Raw genomic sequence first — 21,267 nt, forward strand, 5'->3', positions numbered from 1 at the left:
ACTATGTGACATGTCTAAGCAGTCATAGGAGATGTTGATCGGATCAGATCCCAACTTGCATTTTAAATCTCAGATTGAGTTGAGTGTAGTGATTTTTATACTAACAAATGGCTCAACTAACCAAAAACATCATCACCTGTCATATGAAAAGGGCAGACACAAACTCAACTAAAAAAACAATCTTTTTAGCTTGTAAGACAGCAATGGGAGGAAAATCCTATGAAATTTACATGAACACAAACACACTAGAAAAAGGAAGCATGCATAACCTCATCTTTCTGAAAAAAAGCCTTTCCAGCTTCATTTTCTCACAGCAATATAATGACATGATGATCTGCAATATAATGCAAGAATCTCCAGGCACCTTAACTGCAGTTTTAGGCCTTGGCTGCCCGTACAGCTTATTAGATTAGCAGTTACTCACTCGATCAGCAGCATTAAGGAAATAAGCAATAAAAATCTGATCTTCATAGATAACATCAAGATTGTGACTGTATTATTGTATGTTCTCAATCGAGGAGCTGAGGATTCTCCAATAGGCAATATAATAGACAGTTTAGTTCACTATGCAATTAAACAGACAATGTACAAGAAGCAAGGTTCATGTTCAATTCACATCTAAACTAAGAAGAGCTAGCGAGAGAATCAATTAAGCTCCATATGGGCAGGAGAAATCAGTATATATATATATTGCCTTAACTTGCCGCCCCTTGATGAAAATCTCGTTCTTACATCTCTAGCTACACTGCAATGGCTCTTACTAATCAGTATCCATCTGCATTTGGACGATCAAGATTTCAGCATGTTGAGCATATAGCTATTAATGTGCAATCCAACTATCAGCTTAGACTTTTAGTTGAGATGTAGCACATGCTTTAATAGCAGAAAACACGAATACTGGAAACATAATTACAGTGAGGAAAAGTACTCACACTATGCACATGACACTAATCCTTAAAAGCAACATATATATGCACCCATACAATTCAAGGAAGACAAAAATGGAGTAGATTAGGTGATTCACAATTCTATGATACTCATCACTCAAACAACTAAAACACAACAGAACAACAGTAAATTAAAGTAAAGTAAAACATTATTCTAAATTAATTGCTAAATGTTATTGGAAGCATAAATTTTTCACAATATCCTGAGGCCAAATTGAAATTGAATAGGAAAAAAGTCAACAGTTACCCCCAATTCATTTCAGTCATCTCCGGTGGGGAAGAGTGTGAGGACTTTCCGGCCGTTTGCGGCGGCGGTGGCGGATTCCACGTCATCCACATACGGTGGTACAACAGGGCTGCTATTATGTACAGGAGTCCCCATCCTCTGGACCCGCTGCTGGGATTGCCGGGAAAGAAAAGGATGCTCAAACTGGCCGCCGTTGGGGGGTGACCCGAAATGCCTGTACGGCTGATGAAGCTGGGGGTGGTGCCCCACCACCGCCGCCATCTGGTGGTGGTGTTGCATTGTTGGAACGCTCACAAACGGCATGAAATGCTCGGAATTAGGCCTCCCCGGGTGCAAAAAATGGGCGGGCACCGGCGAGCTCGCGAACAAGTGGTCCGTCGCGGGATCCACTCCCCCGCCGCCGCCGGAGTTGTTCCCGGCGCCGCCGCCGCCGTTCGACAACCCCTGCATACGCTTCAGATAGAGCCTATACTTCTGCAAATGGCTGGCGACGTTCTCGCGGGTCAGCCCATCCACACTCATCAGCTGCATTATGGTCTTGGGCACCGCATTCTTGATCCCCAAGTGCGCCACCGCGTCCACAAACCGCTTGTGCAGCTGCGGCGTCCACACCAGGCGAGGCCGCTTGAGAGTCCGGGCAGGCTCGTCCCCGCCGGCCCCCAACTCCGCCGAGTCAAATTCCGCCGACGAGTTCGGCTGCGAAGATGGAGTGTGAACGGCGGACACCGGCGGCGCCGGCTGGTTCTGGTGGTGCGATTGCGGCAACGGCGTGTTTGGGGGGTTGCGGATATCAAAAGCAAGGGCTAGATCAGGCGTAATTAGGGTTTGAGATAAGGGCATAAGCTCATCCGGAGAAGGAAGTTCTTCTTCCCATTTAGCAAACCAATTGGAATCTTCCTCCCTCATTTCTCTCTCTCTCTTTCTCTCCGCCCCAAGACTTCAGGTGTAGACTAGTATATGTGCGTCTGTATATATATATATAAATAAATAAAAATCTGGGTCAATTGTAATAAGGGTCGCCGGAAATTCAAGATTGGTGGTAGTTTTGAGTTTTGACAGAGAAGAGAAGAGGGAGAGAATGGGGTGGAGGGGTGTTCGAGGTGGATCTTGTTTTCTTCTTTTCAGCTTTTATTATGTTACTGTTGCTGATGCTTTTCTTATGTTATGATTTTTATGGAATTTTGTCTTTGTTTCGAACAAAGTTGTTGCCTGCCCTACTCCATTTTCCCATTCACATCCAACTTTTATTCCTTAAATTTCATTTTCTATTTCATTACTATAGTAATCTCACTTTTAATTACAAACCAAAATTTACCCTTTTACATTTACCAATTTTAAACTCCAAAACAAAATTTATGTGATTTTATTATCTCACCCCACTCCATTTTAGTACTTCTTGACTTAATTTGTTAATTTATCAGCCTAGTATCATGTTGAATTTTGTTTGGATGTTAGTGAAAAAATTCAGATCCTTGTATTGATTAGATCTGAATTTCTAGGTTGAGTTTTGTTTGGATGGATATGATATTAGTGAAAAAATTCAGATCCCTATATTGATTAGATATGAATTTCTAAAAAAAATTAACTTCATATCGTACTAAATTTAAAAGTTTTTAATGCAATTGTACCTAATTTTATTATTCACCTTAGAAAAATGTTATCCTATCAAACTCTATACAAATCTATTATTGATTGATTGGCTATCCAAGTATCCATGGAACATGTGTGTGTATGGGTGAGTGACAGAGAGAGACGATTGGTACTAGTGTCGAATTGTACATGATACAACAATATATATCTACATGATTATATCAAATATAATTTAGTACCGTATAAATTTCATGTAAAATTGATTGATTATGCGTGACAAAATAAAGCAATATGGTATGGTTGATAGTAACTAATCTCATTTATGACTACTTTGGTTATAGTCAAAATTTATTTAGGGCATATTTAATTATTTATAATTAAATATTTTTATGTTGTCACAAAATTCTTCTCAACTTCATAACTACTCCATACGTTATAGCACAACTGCACAACAAAACAATGATGAATTGCGTAAATAATATAACTTTATCAAATTCCAAAATACAATGCAAAACAAAAATACATATACATATATATATATATATATATATATATATATATATATATATATATATATATATATATATATATATAATGAGGATTCATGTAAAAACACGCTCTCAAGTAAAAAGTGGAGACTGGTCTAATAATCTATCCATTTGGATAAATCAAGACGCGAGGGTTGCTAAAAAATAAGAGAAAATAGTCATGATCAATTTTATAAGTATTGCAAACTTGAAAGTTTGTAGTCATTATAAAATTGGCCTTGTATTTTTATTTATATTTTTTTTTTTTACTAAAATCTCAACTATTGATGAACTCTAATGTAATGTTATGATATACACATCGCGGCAAATGTTTATGTGATATATTCCTAGTTTAAAAGGGACTCTTTCTTAAGTGTGTTCAGTTAATTGAATTAATGAAAATAAGTTCAGTTAATTCAATAAATTGTATTATACATATTTCAATTCGATGAATTATTTGGCTAAAATGAAATTTTTATTTAAAATGAACTAAATTAACTGAATACATACTCTTTCTCATTTCACCAATGGTAACCCAATATATCAACATTTGATAAAATAAAAAATAAAAAAATTAGCCAATCTAGTAAAGTTCTATATGTTAATATTCAAATTTCCATTGAATTCAAAAAATTATAATAGCTGAATTTAAAACTAAATTCAGTTATTAAAGATATTAACATTTTTAAGGCGCAATATCATACAATAAAATATACAATATATCTTAAAAGAAGTGAAAATTTTTTCACATAAATTGGATACCATTATCGTTATTGTTATGGCGTAAAGAAAAAGTAGAGCATAGGATGAGAATTATGGAAGAATTGTCAAAAACGTGGGGGGAAACAAAAGATTGAATCATAAATTGGGCGTGAAAAAGTCATACATTTTAGTCTTCAAAAGGAGTGTTTTAATAAAATATTTTAAGAAAATGCTACTTTATTTTGTACTTCTAATTTATATTCATACACACAAAATTTTGATGTAGACACTTGTATTAAAATTCGCATTAAAAAATAATTTATCGGAATTCGTCATATCATAGAATAAAATTTAAGGAGTAAGATTAAGGAGTATATGTAATAAAATTTTATTTCCAATTATTTTTAATTAGGACTTACGAGTATTATTATTTTCAGTTACATGTGTGTATCTCTATCTACTCATAAGTCATATCCACCTGGCGCGTGTATAACACACCCATCCCCTCAATGGGTTTACCAATCATATCAATCACCCTCTCTAATGCTGCTTTCCATGTTGGTCTATAAATGAGGTCATGGTCTACTAATATATATGTATATTAAATACTAGATTTGTTCTTGTCTTAACAAAAATTTTCAAATGATATCATTTATATTTAATAATATAAAACTTATGTACAAGTATTTAATAAAATATATAAAAATAAAAATAAAGGATATAAAAGGATTTAACAAAAAAAATAAAGATAATATGACTAGAGTTGAAATAAGATTAGTAACATGTAATTGTAATAATATGATCTAAGTAGTCGAAATAAGATTTGTAACTTGTAATTGTAATAATATGGCCAGAGTAATCGAAATGAAAAGTACCTTTAACCATATATATGGTTAAAGGACTTATCTTGGAACTAAATAACATCATGTCAGACCATATGTATATTCCATTTTTAGAATCTAACAAATTATGCCTCTTCAATACCGTAGAGCTTTCCTCTATATATGAATCCACTCTAACTTAACGAGAGATATAAGTTTCGAAAAGTTAATATTGATTGGTTCTAATTGACTAGTTGAAGGATATTTTTAAAAATAGTGAAAGTCAAATTATTCTTTTACTTGTAGAATATCATGGCTTAATTTTATTTGTAATAGTTAATGCTTTTGCTATTTAACATTATATAATTTTTATTTTATTTGTTATATTTTATTTTGATTTATAAAATACATTTCACTTTTAATTTAAAATATAAAAAATGTCTTCACAATCGAAGGACTAGGCCAACCTCATTAGTGATTTTTACTTGATTTATGCAAGAAGAAAAAACCAAGTAAATGATTTTGGCAAAGGGAGAGGATGATTTTTTATTTATTTATTTTTGATGAGGAAAGGGAGATGATGATTTTTCATTAATTTTTCTTCATGCAAATTATGGTTTTTAGTAGGGTATGTCTGAAAAGAGAAGAAGAAAGCAATTGGCAAAATCGTGCATAAAATTAGATCCTAGTTTTTATTTTTTATATTTTTATTGGGGGTGGTGGGTGGGTGGGGGGTGTGGTTAGAAATTATTTTTTTTTTTCTCTCCTTTTTCTTTCTTCTAACTTAATGGTGGCTCAAACATTTTCAGTCTCAAGTATAAAATAGATATTATCTGGTAAAGAATCATAAGTATTTAAAAAAAAAAATTAATTGTGGCGGACAAAAAACCTAAAAAAAAAAAAACAAAAAAAAAAAAAACAAAAACAAAATAAAAAAATCAAAACAAAATTAATGAGCTTGCTCTAAAGGTGAAATAATTATTATTATTTTTTTCTTTTGTGAGGGGAGTGTGTTAGGTACACGCGTCAGCAGTTGAAGTGAGCGGATATAGACAACAACTAACATAGACGAAGTTGTACGGGGAATATGATTGGCCGATTGGTCCTAAGATTTTTTTTTAAAAAAAAAGTAAAATAATAATAATAATAATAATAATAATAATAATAATAATAATAATAATAATAATAAGAAAATTGAGTCATTCTAAAATAATTGCGAATATCATGAAAAATGTTACGGAGTATATAACAACGATAGAGAATGACACCTTTTATTTTTTAATTATATAATTATCATTTTTTGTTCAACCGTCAACGAAGTAACTTTTTATATGTGAGTTTTGGTTCGGGTGGGCAGTATTTGGAAGAAGAGAAATAAAAAGTGGAAATGATATAGTTGGGGAGACGAGAAATGTTATTTTCTTATAATTTATGGGCACAAGTTTCTTTTTTCTAATAATAATTTGTGATTTGAATAAACTTAGTCTAATATTTTTAATAAATTCTTAGATTTGAATTTAGTTGATGAAACAACCATAGAAAATTATCTTTATACTTGTTAAGCATATATATAATATAGAAACATAAATGTGTTGTTCAACTATCAACTTAAATTTTAGTTGAGACAGGACATGTGTTTTAATTTGGTATCAGAGACAATCTCATGCAAGAGGTCTTGGATTCAAATCATTGTGTTACCTGACAAAAGTTTAGCTTTTTAATTGTAACGGAGCACATGCTTTAATTATATTGTCAGATATTGACTTAATATGTATGTAAGTCTCAATTACAATCATCTTCCATGTAAATGACAAAATAATGTATGGTGCAAAAATGAAGAGTCAATATCAGTAATGTCGTTGGTGATTTTATTCATACGAAAGGTTTTCATTAAATTCTAAACGTTAAAAATGTGCAATCATGAGTTAATGATTTTTATGTGGTGCCTCAACTACTGCAAAACTATGACAACTTCAAGTATAAAATGCTAGCCAAAGCCTTGTGGTCGAGCGGCATAGCTGTGACCCTTTAAATGAGGGGTGTCAGGTTTGAACCTCAGTCTGCGGGCATTGACTTATTGTGCTTCAGTAGGTTCTTTGAAGTGCAAGTAACAATTTCATATAGTACACTTACATGCAAGTAAAATGTATTAAAAGTGCAACACATAATGTAAACTGAGCTTGTTTCCATCAATAATTTTGCACAAAATAAATAGATTCTCTATGAACATGGCGGATTGAGCACCTCCATCCAATCATATGTTTATTAGTAATTATTTGAAAGATAATTATAAAGTGGAATCTTGTTGACATGTATTTATAACAGCTATGAAGGTTGATTATCTATTTTAAATTTGTACTTTAAATATAGATCAGTTTAAGATTTATTTGACTTAGAATTATAAAAGCTTTGTTGTTAAGAATGGCACAAGAGATCAGATATGATTAAAATGAGATGAAAAGAGAGACAAAATGCAAAGTTAGGTCACTTTGTGGATGGGATTTCCTTTTGAGTTGAAGTGGGAATCAAATGAGTTATCAAAAGTGTTGTTTGGTTCCATGAGGCCGGTGTGAAGATAAGTCCTGGGGAGTAATTATATAATATAATAATTATTTTAATCAATCAATTAATTATTGTGTACCTTTTTTGTTAGTTTAGTTAGAAATGTTTTAGTATCCAATAATCATATTAAATTTTGAGTAATTCTACATGTACTTTCATTTTATATTGTCATTTTTTACTCCTTAATATGCGGAATAAAATTTGAATACTTAGTAGGAGTTAAAGTTGAGTGAGATTTTTTGGAGTCCAAGTAGTATTTTTGTTAAATTTTAATCAAAAAATAAAATTATTGTAAATTTCACATGATAAATTTTTTTCATTATCTTGTACTCTATTCATAAAACTAACTAACGAAAGTTTTAACGCGTCAACATATGAAAATTACAAATTTAGTCTTAAAGGTTGACGAATAAATTTGATAATAGAAAACTGAATCCGATTGATTTAGAATATGAAAAAGAAAATTCAATAATCAATGAATTTTTAGTGAAATTAACCCAACCAACTCGAACCTTAAACATTACTTAAAGAAAATGGAATCTTTATTTTTCCTAAAGTGTAATCAACAATTTATTAATTAATTAAGAATGTGGGTGGATAGTGGATAGTGTTTTGTTATTATTGATTTAAGAGAAGACAAAGGAATATTTTTGGTTGCTCGATGAGCATAGTGGTTAGTGGGTGTTTGGTTGTAAAACTGCAATCATCAAAACCTCTTCACCATATTTTTATCCCACACAATTGACAAAAACGCCTTTAAACTCGTACTATATTCAAACTAATCCTCATTTACTCCAGATCGACCTGATTAAAGGACAAAGTGCTGAAATCAACCCAATTAAGATACAAAATACTGTTTAAACTCACGATCTCTATTAAAAAACAAAAGTACACAGTCATTTACGTCAAACAAGCTGGTTCCACACAATTGACTTTGATTTCAAGATTCCTACGTGATTCTTTTTTTAAGGGCTGGCGATGCCATTTTCAGGACACGTGTTTGGACGATATCCCATGAAAATGACAAGGTATCTTATATTATTTAAAAAAAAAAAAAAAAAAAAAAAAAAAAAACCTCAACTCTCACGACTAATATCCTAACAACGTAATGAAGAAGAAGAAGAATAGTTTAAGAAAGAAGCCAATCACATGGGTGTTTGACTGTACTTCAGTGGATGCCCTTTTTGTGTTAGATTCCAAATATATGCATCTCTGTCACATTTCTGATCATCTTCTGTTATGACTCATGAAAACAGCAAACAAAACGTTTTTTTATTCCTTTTTTCTTGGTAGAATAGATCTGCACTTCAAAACTGTTGTCTTGTCTCTCTCTCTCTATGTGTGTGTGTGTGTGAGAGAGAGGGGAAAAGAACCATTCATGGCTGCATATGATTACACAGAATCCATTCCATCTCAAAATTTTATGTCTCCAAAGATAAAACATATTAAAACCTCACACACTAATTTACAATATCAACCAGACAAAACCTGGAGATCATCTCAGCAGTATCACTGTTGATATCTGGCAAAAAAAAATCTCGAGTATTAATAATAATGCCTGAATTATATCTTATCTATCAGTGGGGGATTGAAGGCAAGAAACACGAGTTCTTCATTGGAAGAGTTGTCTTAGATCTTCTCCGAGGGAAGAAACCATAGTGTCTAGCTGCTCAAAGACCGCAAAATTGAGGAAGGAAGCCGATAAACAAACATAGCTGTCGATCTTAATACATCCCTGTTGTTATTGTTTGAATCGGACAGCACAATAGAGTTGTTCAGTGATCGGGTCAAACTCATTTTAGAAAACAGAAAATAATGCAGTTTCAAGTTTATAGTTTTGACCAAGGAAAATATAGAGAAACAAGATCACTGTCTTTTACTTAAGAGTGGACTGTGTGTTTAACATGAATCCATTAAGCCTATGAAATTATGCCACCTCAAAGATGCAATTCCCCGAGAAAGAAAACCAACAAAATAGGTGATGATATTAACTAGGGAGGGATAAGAGTTTACCAGAAATGTGTCTCACTTGATCTATTTAAGCACGGTGGGGACATCAAATCAGCTCCTTTAGTAGTAGATGAGTGAACAAGTCTCTGAAACTTAGTTGATAACGCCTTGTACGACAGAACATCAACGGGCTGTACTCTTAGAATGCCAGCCTTCAAGTGCTCCATTTTTATTTCTGAGGCTCCAAGATTCTCCTGACAAAAAAAAAAAAACATTGTAAGCTTCTCCAGACACGTTTATCTATCTGTATTGACACAACAATGAGATTCCAGCATACTTCGATAGCTGCAATAGCTGCTTCACGGCAGATTAGGGATATATCAGCACCCGTACATCCTTTGGTGAGAAGGGCAAGTTCTTTAATGCATATGTCAGAATGACACGGAATCTTTCGCAAATGAATGCGGAATATATCTTCACGATCGTTTTCATCTGGTGGTCCCACGTATAGAAGCCGATCAAAACGACCTAGCAAGTTGATATATTATTAGTTATGTTCAGTTTAAAAAGAAGATATAGCTCCTAATAGTATATGCAAGGAGAAGAGGCTGCACCTGGTCTTAAGAGGGCAGGGTCGATCTTGTCTGGCCGATTTGTAGCAGCAATAACAGTAACGTTCACTCTTTGCTGCAAACCTATTTCAGAAAACATATATTTGTATCATACCGATGCTAAGATAGGATAATTTTCCATCAAAGTTTATCCAGAGACAAAAATAAATAAATAAATAAATATATATATATATATATATATATATATATATATATATATATATATAAGCGTATTCAAATGAGGACAACTATATTATAGAGGACTGTGAGGACAGATGTAGTCGTGTGCCATTAGTCTGTATGTCGTGTGCATGGCCGAATGTAGTCGTGTACCATAATTTGTATGTCGTGTGCATAGATTTGTTAATTAATAGAGCCTGGGTTCGAAACCTGATGTTTAGATGTATTCTTGTGTGCCATTGCGTATTAAATTGTGTGCATGATACTAATTTGTCGTGTGCCCATTATCTGTCCGCACAGTCCTCTATATATTGCTGTCCTCATTTGAACGTAACCCTATATATATATATATATATATATATATATATATATATATATATATATATATATATATATATATGTTCTTCAAAGAATAGGCTTTCAGATTTGCTTACCGTCCAATTCAACCAGAAGTTGACTCATCACCCGGTCTGAAACAGAGACTCCATCGCTCTCTTTCCCACGAACAACAGCAAGACCATCTATTTCATCAAAAAATATAATAGAGGGGGCATTTGCCCTCGCTTTTGCAAACAGAGCTCTTACGGCCTTTTCTGATTCACCTACCCATTTGCTGAAAAGTTCGGGGCCCTTCACAGCAAGAAAATTTAGCCCAGCCTCAGAAGCAACGGCACGAGCCAAAAGGGTTTTGCTACATCCCGGAGGACCAAACATCAAAACCCCAGTTGGGGGGCGGGTTCCAATCCGTTTAAATGCTTCTTGATGCTTTTGGGGCCACTCAACAGCTTCCATTAATTGCATCTTAATCTCTCTTTGCCCACCAACATCCTCCCAGTTAACCTTTGGAACCTCAAGCATTACCTAGTAGCAACAGTGACAATGTCAGATATCAATTCAGACTGTTCATCTATGCATTACAAAATTTCTGTTTCTACATTATCCAAAACTTTTAAATCCCCCGAACGATGGACAGATACATACCTCTCTCATGGCACTTGGTCTTACTTTAAATCTAGCACTTTCAAAATCACCACTTGTCACTGTCAAAATACCGTTTTCTGTAGTGCATGTCCCATTTACATTCACTCCATTCACAATATCTGATGAAATGCATGTTTCTGTAATTAACGATGAGCCCTCCACAGCACTGTTGACAGATGGAAGTTTACTTTCTTCAGAGCAAAGGGAAACATCCATGAGATCATCAGAGCAACCATTGTGTAGGGGAGTTGATGATTTGCTATTTGGATCACCATATGACATTTTTACGTTTACATGCCTCCTGAGAGAAGACAAGGCTGCTTCATTACAGAGAGCTGCTAGATCAGCACCCACAAAACCATGTGTAGCTGTAGCAAGATGTTGAATATCCGAGTCCACAAGTGAATGTTCCATCTCACCGAGAAGCACCAGTAGTATTTCGTAACGCTGTCTTGGAGACGGTACGCCTATAGAAAAACTTTTCCAGATGGGTGATACACATTACTTCACACTTACGCACAAACTGAAACTGCTATAGTTATAATCAAAGATTGGGCTAGGGTCACTATAATGCAAATGGGCCAAACCACACTAAAAGATTGAATCCAACCAATTAACTGGTCTAACCCATGGCCTTATGAAACCCATATGTTCTCTCTTATTTTATCAATGTGGGACTCTTAACAACTATCAAGCAGAGCAGTCAAGTATAGAAGCATTGTAAATGACAAAGACAAATCGAGTGGCATAGTAAAATATTTAATAAGATAAATGAAAGGCAATAGATAAAGTCATATTTCAAATCACCTATTTCAATTTCTCTGTCAAACCTTCCAGGCCGTCTAAGTGCAGGCTCGACACTGTCAGGCCTGTTGGTTGCTGCAATAACAAGCAGCCCATCGGTTCTGCTTATTCCATCCATCAAGTTCAACAAAGTTGCCACCATTCTTTGAGAAAGCTCATCACCTCCATCTTTCCGCACAGGTGCTATGGCATCCACCTCATCAATGAACACCTGTAGATGTCATTTTATCAGAGCTATAGTGATCGTATCCAATTGGTCCCATTCATAGTGGTAATTGAAAAATAGATATCCTAAATCCCACGAGGAATTTAGGATATTTTGGAAATTGTCTAACCACAGCAGGTGTAGCCTGGGCAGCTGAATCAAAGATTTCATGCAACGCTCGTTCACTTTCTCCATAATATTGACTTATGATTTCAGGCCCATTCACGGAGAAAAAGTTCACACCAGTATAGTGAGCACAAAATCGAGCCAAAGAAGTCTTTCCTGTTCCAGGTGGTCCATGAAGAAGTACTCCTTTTGTAGGTCGTAAACCCATGCTGAAACAGTCACAAGAACCATCAGTATAAAGTATAAACACCTTGCTATTAGCCAAATAATTGGTTTGACCGATGAATAGTAAATAGGACATATAAACTAAGAGTCTAGGACAGAGGGAGTAATTATTAATGTGACAGCAAGCATACCTAGCAACTACACCTTTCACTGCTGATGATATTATTATGTCTTTTAACTCTGCAGATTCCTTTGTAAGGCCACCCAACTTTGAAACATCGGATGCTATATTAGTTTTGCCACCTGCACACTCAAGTTCGGTCAACAAGGCAGCTCCTCTTGTTGGAGCACCTTCTTGAATATTTTGTGGGAACTGTATACAAACTTTAGTTTCATGATCAATCAAGAAAGCAACATTTGCATGGTTCTCCAAATCTGTGGCATGTGGAAAAGGTTTCTGATCGCTTTTGTCCTTCAAACGTTGATTGCCTTTTGTGGAGAATTTTCTGGCTCCTGTGACCAGAAATGTGCAAAGCCTAGAAAGTACTGGGACGGTCACAAGGTTTCCACGAAGTAAGCTACGAGAATGTAGTGAAAAACCAACACAAGTTTGCATAAGTTTTTTTGAATTCTCATCCTCCAGAACTTCCATCATGTAAGTTATGTTGCTAGATATACCATTCGGATCAGATGAATTTGAGACTGATTCTTGATAACTTGATGCATTTGACTCATAAGGTCCAGGTGAGCTAAGTCTTGTATGGGAGTGTGACGGAGTTTTTGGGGATGAAATCTTTCCATTCTCAGCTCGACCCATTACCGTTCCAGTGGTAGATGCTATTTGAGAGGATACAGTACTCTTCACCAAAAAATGTTCCTTTGAAGATATAGGTTTTAAGTATAATTCCTCGCAGTTGCACAACGAAAAGCGACTAGCTTTAGGGTTCGGTAAATTCTCATTTCCATTTAAAATAACCCGCAGTGGTTGACCAATTACAGGATGAACAAAAATAGTCCGTCCAGAAACAAGACAGCCCATTGTCCATGAAAGGTTTGAAGAAAGTCGCACTGCAGACTTTAAAACCTACAGACAGAACAATGTCAAGTTACATGCAAATTCTTCCTCCTCTCAAATAATGCAAAGTTACATGGATTTATACATTTTCCTATAAAATCAAGAATGGGACAGATGTCATAAGTCAAATATTTGAAGAAGGGAGCCAAGAGGCTTGTTTCACTAATTCTACTAAAAAGAAGACAGACACACAGAAATTGATGAAGAAGAAGATTGACCATTTCCAAAGAGCCAAGAATTTGCAGCCATATAAGTCTCAAGAACTCAGCAAAGAATGAATATATTTGCAAGAGATATACTCAAACCGATATATAATTGAGTATGAAAATCAGTCCCCCAGATATTACAGTGAATTCATCACTCATAAGAATTCTCTAGGGTGATATGGAACTCTGCTCATAGAAAGAAAAGAACACAGAAAGAGTGCATTTAAGATAATACTGGCAAAAAACAGTTAAGGGCTGGGAATCAGTGAGCAATTCCATCTAAACCTTTTGGTGCAATAATACTTCAACATTGTATGACAAAGAATTCACTGAAGGAGTTATGATTCTTTAGCATTAGCTTGTGAAGCCTTTAATTTAGGTCAATTAATGATATCTCAAGCTAGCTTAAGTACTAAACAAACTCTCTTGTACTTCTGCACTCCCCAGATCCTGTTAATATATACAATAAAGTCTTTACTAAGCCTCAGTAAGTTTTCAGAAATACTCCTAACTTTCCAATTAGTCCAAAACCACAATTTCATGGAAGTTCATCAGTACTGGCAAAGACATATCAAAGTAATCAGGAAATCAAAACTAGGCTTGTTTTCAACAAATATAAGCATCTCCATGGGATTCACCATTTTCTTTTAAGGTAAGGATAATAGCTTGACTCTATTATAACGAGGAAAGACAAAGGGAAGCATTCCCTTTGCTCTCGATTTAGAAGCTCCATATGCACATATTTATTAGTCAAATATTAAATCAGCAGGAATACTTGGCCATAGAAAGAAAGTTAAGAACATGTGATTTATTTTCAAACCTTACAAGAGGGGAATACAGTTGCAAGAACAAAATAGTTTCCTGCTTCATCAGCCAATTGCTCTGTAAACCCAAATCCAAGGTGCCTTTTGCACTCATCTGGTAAAGCGCTTAGAGGGAAATTACTGAGGCCATCCGAAGAAGCAAGGGACACCTGTTTGTCACATTGATAGCAGCATACTAAAAATCAAGAGGCAAAATTTTAAAAATAAATAAATAAATAAATAGTTCAGCTTTGCATGTTAACCCAACAAATAAAAAATCCACAATAGCAGTGAACTTAATTTAGTTGATATCAACTTAAAAGGCTAAAGTTTCAATTTTTTAACTAATCAAGAAGTAATGGCATTTCAAAGCATTTGCCATGTTTCATTCTTTAGCCAGAATTTTTCAGATAAAACTGCCTAAAATGGTTCACAGAGCAAGCAAGCTAAATAAGAAGGTCACAGAAAAACACTATCTGATGGAAGAAGAATGTGGCTTATTTACCGAAACGAGAGAGCCCGGAGCAATGGAAGAAGCGACCATGGAAGCTTCGGAGAGCCAAATTTTACAGCCGCCAGCTCCGGAAGAACCCACTCCCTCAGCAGCGGCAGCCTCTTCAGAGACGCGGCCAATGAAAGCAGCCGTGGATATGAAAGACGGGAACTTTCTAGAAGCTTCTTCAAGGTAGCAGCGGAGCTCATCTTCACCGAGTTCTGGGCCCCGGTTTGAGTTCGAAAACGGCGAAGGACTGTATGGGGATGAAGGCACCGAGGGTGATGGGGAAGGAGAAGCGTTTGGGTCGGATTGCGAGAGCCTTGAGGCGGATTTCGAGTGTTTCTTCTTGGAAGAAGGCATCTGAAATTGATGATTTATTCAAGAATTTGAGGATTTTTCCGGTCCGCTGCCTCCGCCGCAGGGTTTAATGTTTAAACCTCAAAGACGAGTACTAATTCTTTATTCATTACGGAGTATTATTTTACTTGAAATAAGTTTGGTTGGAGCGATTGATCGGGCACTTTTCTCCCTTAAAGAAAATCATAGTTCGAACCTCTAGTAAGAAGAAATTAATCCGGCCAACACCCTTAATTGAACTGGTCCAGTGTGAACGGAGCTGTTCAAGTATGGTAAAGACTTAAAAGTGTCTCCTACACAATCACTTAGTGATCTGACCAAAAATAAATTATTATTTTACTTAGAAAAGTTTTTTTTTGGGGGCACATAGTCGCCATATTGCTCAAATGGTTCGACTTTTATTGTTATATCTCATTCGGGAGAGTCATAATTATGCCGTTCGTCCATAATGTCTTTGACTTGTATGATTGTATTTATATTTATTACAACATTATATTAACCATGGTTATACTGTGAAACATGAACAAAAAAAAATGATTAATGTTCCCTCAAATGAAATGGGCATGTTGGAAGTTTAGAGTATATACACCAACCAAAAAAACTGTAACACTTGAAAAATGAACCATTGATTAGTAAAAGTGGTTACAACCCTTGATTGGGCAAACAATAAAACAAATGCCTCATGGATGTAACTCATTAGTAGTAATAACAAAACAGCAAGCCATCTTTCATCACCACACACAAATCAATCAAATTCCCTTAAAACCCAAAAAAAAAAAAAAAAAAAAAAAAAAAAAGTGTAATAAATGAAACACCAGTTAGATTCACAGCAAAGCATCGTCGTCCGGGCCAGCAAGATTCACCTGCCATTACAAAAAGCTCAAGCCTTTAGTGTTTGATGCAGATAATAAGGTAAAGATTCGATGTGATACTTACGTTGCATTCGAGAGCGTGTTTCCTGGCCACGACTAGAGCTCCGTTTCTTTCTCGCTCCGAGTCAAAGACCAGTACGAAGGACTGTCCTTTTCGCGGTTGCCAGAACAATGACTTTGCTGCCGAGTTTCCTCCCCCTCTGAACCCGCACAGCTGAGGTTGAGAAACAAGGGGATAAGAGAATTGTTTATGTTTGGTTACGCTAATCATGTCTTACGTTAGAACACTTGAAGTTATTTGGGATTAGATTATCATCACTGCTATTCCACATTCGGTTTCACTTTTGTTTAATTAGTACCTGCATAGACCCGGAATAAGAATCTCTAGCTTTCGTAATCCATCCCTTGTTTAGCTTCATCCTCATTTTCCCAACATGAAATGAATGAATCGAGCGCGATGAATAGTTCCTTCCGTTCATCTGGGCAATAACCACCTGAGAATCAACAAGAATTAGTCCAACTCGGTTTTAGCAATCTTGTTTTATAAGATCGGAAGAATTTCACGGGTTTTATTATATACTGACGATGTTAATGTTAATTTTCAACTTTCTGTTAAGAGTCCCACGTTGATAAAATAAGAGAGAACATATGAGTTTATAAGGTCATGGGTTAGACTAGTTAATTGGTTGGATTCAATCTTTTAGTTTTGCCAAACAGAACCACTTACACTGAATTCAGTATTTGATTTCCGAAGAAGTGTCTCGACATAATTCCCCAGTCCAGCAGCTGTCAATAACGAAATGAATGAAGTTTATAGCGAATTAGGAAAGAAGTGAGTGAATAAATTCATTTATCGCTAACCTTGATCTATTTGGCCAATAGTCGTGACCGAGGCCTTTAGGCCATTTGAGACGATATCAGCTTCAAGAACTCGTCCAACATCAATAGGTTCAGGAGCATAAACAGATTTATCCGCACCTGGACATCATATTACAATTCAATCGACGAAAGAAATGCATCATTTAAAGCAAAATAAACTTTGAGCACTTTCCGATATTTTTCTTCCAATTTGAAGCTCAAGCACGATCTTTATCTACAAATTACCTAAAATAGGTTCCCTTCTGCTGCATTCAGATGATAAACGATACCACTGAATCGAACATTTTGAAAGATCAACAGCTTCGTCTGAGCATGGCTGGATTCGTAGAATTGAGCCCACGCTTTCTGAGCCAATTATTCGATACAATTGAGACTTGTTTTGCTCCGTTCTCTTGCTCATTGCTAACTGCAAACAATAGGAACGCCATCCTTTTAGAAATTGAAAATTCATCGAATGACAAAATAGTATAATTTTTTTTTACTATTTTGAGAAACAAGGAAAGAAGCAGACCTCATTTTGAAGCTTAAACGAAACCACAGACTTCTCATTAAGTTGAATTCTCAGTGCTCTGAGTTCGTGTTCCATGTCCATCACCTACAAAAATAGTGTAGTTTTTATCGACAAAAGTCTATTTTTCATAATTTGCTGTAAAACTTATCTGTTTCGAAGAAATACCTTGCTGGGCTGATGCAAGACTCTAATTCTTCTAGCTTCTTGAATCTCCTCCATTAATTCCTCGACTTCCTGCTACAGAAAACAAGACATTTCAGCCTTCATAGTTGCCGAAACTTGAGAATTTATGCTTCGCAACTACTGAAAAGAGAAAGTCAAGAAGAAATTAGAACTGTAAATTACCTGTTTCCCCGAAACTTGAGAATTTATCTCTTGTTCTTCGAGTGCTTCACCGATTCTTTGCACAACTGCCCTAGCACTCTCAATTTCAGCACAAGCAAACGATCTTTCTTGATTAACCAGCTTTTTAGCATCTTCTGAAGCCTGTAGAAAATAGAATGTCGATATACTATTCTCGTTTGTTTCCCTTTTCTTATAGCATATGTTTGAAAAGATGTTAACTTCTTCAAAGCTTCGATTTTATTGTTAAGGTTAATGGTACAGACGGAAGATTACGCACCTGCTTTAGAATGCTCACAAGTTTGTTCACTTCGAACTTTTCTTGTATCAGATCTCCTTCTTTTTGAGTTAACCTTACAGCCAAGGCTTCCACCTGAACAAAAAAATAATAAAGCTATACTTTTTAACATATTTTAGAAAAGCATTTATATCTGAATTAATGAATAACAAAAATATTAGTGAATTTCCAGCAAATCCATTAATATATAGGCACCACTCATCTCTGGGTAGTAACAGAAAGTTACTAACCATAGCAATAGCTATCTCGACATCCTCTTTATTCCGACCTGCCAATCTTCCTTTCAGAGTTTCCAGTGCATCTCTTAGTTTCTTCAAAAGTACGTGTCCCTCTAAAGAAGGTGCATCTCTTAGTTTAGCCTGAAATCCATTTACAACATTTTTTTAGAGCTTATTTGCTAATATTTTATCATCAAAACTAAAGAATAAATCTAGGAAATGAAAAAACTTGGGGCCCCCACACCTCAGCCCGACAGAGCATTTGGAAGAATGTAAATCACGGTAACTCAGTAGCTCAGTAGACAGGGCCAAATGCCAGTGTGCATAAGGGATCTGCCCACTTTGGGCATAATCCCCACATTACCCCTGTCGAGTTTCGAACCTTCGTCTCTTCCCCCAAATACTGCCTACTGAACCAGTGACCTAAGCTCGTGCGGGCTCAACAATTTTATTCTTAAGAAGCTAGTTGGGGGTAGATGCAATTAGTATTATGAACTGAAAGTGGTAGGTAGTTCGGAACCTCATTAGCCAATTTAGCAGCAGACGACAAATTCTTGTCAAATTTGCTAGCCAGGTCACGAACAGAGAGACGCTTGTGTTGCTCTGTTAGCCTAGTAGTTTCTTCCTCGACAACCTCCTTTAGGGATGGGCCTTTGTTTTCCAATAACGCCTCCTCTAAAATTTGAAAATCAGGCCCCAACTTATATTTGGGGAACTGATTAGAAGCAAAGCTCACGTCTGCTGACACCGATTTAAATGTGTACATCTGCACCTCGCCCCCTACAAATTCTGGACTTACCTTCGTCATCTTCCCAGTTATGTTCTGTTCATCAAAATTTAAATACGTAACAGATGAATCAAGATGGCCTAATGTCGTGGCTAAAAGAAAAACAGAATATCCAGTATTAAAAGAAAAAAAAAAAAAAAAACATATTGATGATGAAAGTCAACAAATCATAGGAGCTAGACAGTAACGGGAAACAAAGCCTTCAGCTATAAGATACCAGAGAAATGTAAAGCTGCATATGAACTATGAAGGATTGCAATCTCATCATAAAAAGCACCCAACTACTTTTATAAGAAGAGACATAATAATTAGAAAAGATACTATGATGGTGAACTGTAAATTGGTTCCTAAGATCGAAGACATGAGTTCTTAGTGAACTAAACCATAACGATTAACAAGCCACCTACCTGAAGCCAAGCTCTACCGAAACTTTGTGAATACACTCTTCTCACAAAGAACAACTTTTTTAAGAATAAAAAGGAACATATAGCCAATCAGATCAGAGAAACCAAATCAATGCATACATAAAAGAGAAGAAAGAGGTATAAGATCTTTTTGTTTCTTTTTAAAGAAATCATCTTCAGAAATTTGATTTTCACCTAGGAATGGGAAAAGATAACATTTTATTTCTGTTTTTCTGAAGACAGATGAAAACCAAATGTCAATCTCTCTTTTTCTTGCTGATGGTGATGAGTGGTTGTTTTGGGGAAATTTGTTTTCACTACTATAAATGGAGATCCTGGATACTATTAGACCAAACATGAATTTCCTTATTTCCTCAGAAAATCCAATATTAGTTACAAATAAAAAATAATAATGTTACCCATCTGAAATATGCATACATACAATGTCAATAGTTTAGGCCATAGGACAAGATACTTTCCTTGTGAAACACATAGTTATGATACTTAAGACAGGGCACAAATGAGGAAAGATGAGATTTTTTTAACAAGTAAACAAACCAAATTACATGAAATTACCCTAGAATTTAAGAAAACAACCCAAAAGAATGAAATATGCAAGATTTTTTCTTTCTTTCAAGAAATTAACAAGAAAATGAAATTGGTGGACACCCATATATAATACACCATTCTTTTTTAATGAAAGAAATTATTTGTTAGCAAATAATCCATGGAAATGAAAGTGTTGGATACCCAGAAGAAGTATGGAAGTATATGAATGGAACTTACAAAGTAGAAGGGAAATGCAGGAGGGAAATATCAGCAGCACATATTCATCATAAACTGTAATGATCTTCTCCTTCTTCCTCTTCAAAACCCCAACCTAGAGAGAGAGAGAGAGAGAGAGAGAGAGATGAGTAAGCAAGTTTGGGTAGGGTGAGAAGAAAAATGAGAGACATGAATGTCTGCTTTTCTAAAAGCAAAGTAAGAAAAGGAAAAGGCTTCTCTGTGGCCTGACCAGTTTACCAGACTATTGTATTTTCCCCCACCTCTCTCTCTCTCTCTCTCTCTCTCTCTCTCTCTCTCTCTGCTTTGAAGACTGCGCTGTGGTCTACCTCGACAATAACTACGCACACTCCAAAATTGGCTGTAAAACAGTCTTTGCTCTGTAGCAACCAACAAACCATTCTGCAACAACTATGCTCTCAAGTTAGATAACCAAAACTAATAAGAACTTATATTTTAAGGAAAATACTGCATCTAGTTCTATTTTCTACTCCTAATTTTTATTCCTACACACAAAATTTTGACGTAAACATTTATATTAAGACCCACATAAAAAAAAATAATCTATCAGTGTTCGTCACATCAGAAAGTAAAATTTAGAGTATAGGATTTGAAAGTTCATGTAGTAGAACTCATATTTTAAAATAAAATATTTACACCAGACAATCCCAATCAAATTGATCATGCTATTGACTTGGTAGTAACAAGTTCGGCTCCAGTCAGTTATGAGGAATATAAATTGGTTTATAGTTCTTTGTCCAATATGATTAAAATTTAAAAGAATGAGATCTCATCGAACAAACTAAGTTAGTCAGATA

The 21,267-nt window shown here is 35.2% G+C and overlaps 3 protein-coding genes across 7 annotated transcripts; all 3 read right to left on the reverse strand.

The window, feature by feature from the left end:
* Positions 1–446: 446 nt before the first annotated feature.
* On the reverse strand, positions 447–11,636 carry LOC109159185 (transcription factor PCL1-like). Its single transcript, XM_019307251.1, has 3 exons — positions 11,631–11,636; positions 1,195–2,108; positions 447–775 (listed from the first exon to the last, which is right to left on the reverse strand). The coding sequence occupies exon 2, from the start codon at positions 2,098–2,100 to the stop codon at positions 1,207–1,209; it is 894 nt and encodes a 297-aa protein (XP_019162796.1). The 5' UTR covers positions 2,101–2,108; positions 11,631–11,636; the 3' UTR covers positions 447–775; positions 1,195–1,206.
* On the reverse strand, positions 8,646–15,441 carry LOC109159184 (calmodulin-interacting protein 111). Of its 2 annotated transcripts, none has more exons than XM_019307249.1 (11): positions 15,008–15,441; positions 14,520–14,672; positions 12,610–13,502; positions 12,258–12,462; positions 11,926–12,133; positions 11,119–11,585; positions 10,572–10,998; positions 9,961–10,041; positions 9,684–9,874; positions 9,410–9,600; positions 8,646–9,131 (listed from the first exon to the last, which is right to left on the reverse strand). In XM_019307249.1, the coding sequence occupies exons 1-11, from the start codon at positions 15,356–15,358 to the stop codon at positions 9,059–9,061; spliced, it is 3,240 nt and encodes a 1,079-aa protein (XP_019162794.1). In that variant the 5' UTR covers positions 15,359–15,441; the 3' UTR covers positions 8,646–9,058. The 2 variants fall into 2 exon arrangements, with proteins under 2 accessions (XP_019162794.1, XP_019162795.1); XM_019307250.1 differs by having other exon boundaries at positions 14,525–14,672; positions 15,008–15,249.
* Positions 15,442–15,951: 510 nt separating this feature from the next.
* On the reverse strand, positions 15,952–20,856 carry LOC109158619 (stomatal closure-related actin-binding protein 2-like). 4 transcript variants are annotated; one of them, XM_019306505.1, is made up of 14 exons: positions 20,682–20,856; positions 20,453–20,546; positions 18,996–19,298; positions 18,488–18,616; positions 18,240–18,332; positions 17,963–18,103; positions 17,783–17,854; positions 17,618–17,701; positions 17,332–17,512; positions 17,089–17,205; positions 16,955–17,013; positions 16,587–16,721; positions 16,292–16,441; positions 15,952–16,218 (listed from the first exon to the last, which is right to left on the reverse strand). In XM_019306505.1, the coding sequence occupies exons 3-14, from the start codon at positions 19,281–19,283 to the stop codon at positions 16,180–16,182; spliced, it is 1,488 nt and encodes a 495-aa protein (XP_019162050.1). In that variant the 5' UTR covers positions 19,284–19,298; positions 20,453–20,546; positions 20,682–20,856; the 3' UTR covers positions 15,952–16,179. The 4 variants fall into 4 exon arrangements, with proteins under 4 accessions (XP_019162050.1, XP_019162052.1, XP_019162049.1 ...); XM_019306507.1 differs by lacking the exon at positions 20,682–20,856 and having other exon boundaries at positions 17,783–17,851; positions 20,453–20,662; XM_019306504.1 differs by lacking the exon at positions 20,682–20,856 and having other exon boundaries at positions 20,453–20,662.
* Positions 20,857–21,267: the final 411 nt, after the last annotated feature.

This window comes from Ipomoea nil, unplaced genomic scaffold (genome assembly GCF_001879475.1).
Source record: "Ipomoea nil cultivar Tokyo-kokei standard unplaced genomic scaffold, Asagao_1.1 scaffold2826, whole genome shotgun sequence".
Classification (NCBI taxonomy): Eukaryota; Viridiplantae; Streptophyta; class Magnoliopsida; order Solanales; family Convolvulaceae; genus Ipomoea; species Ipomoea nil.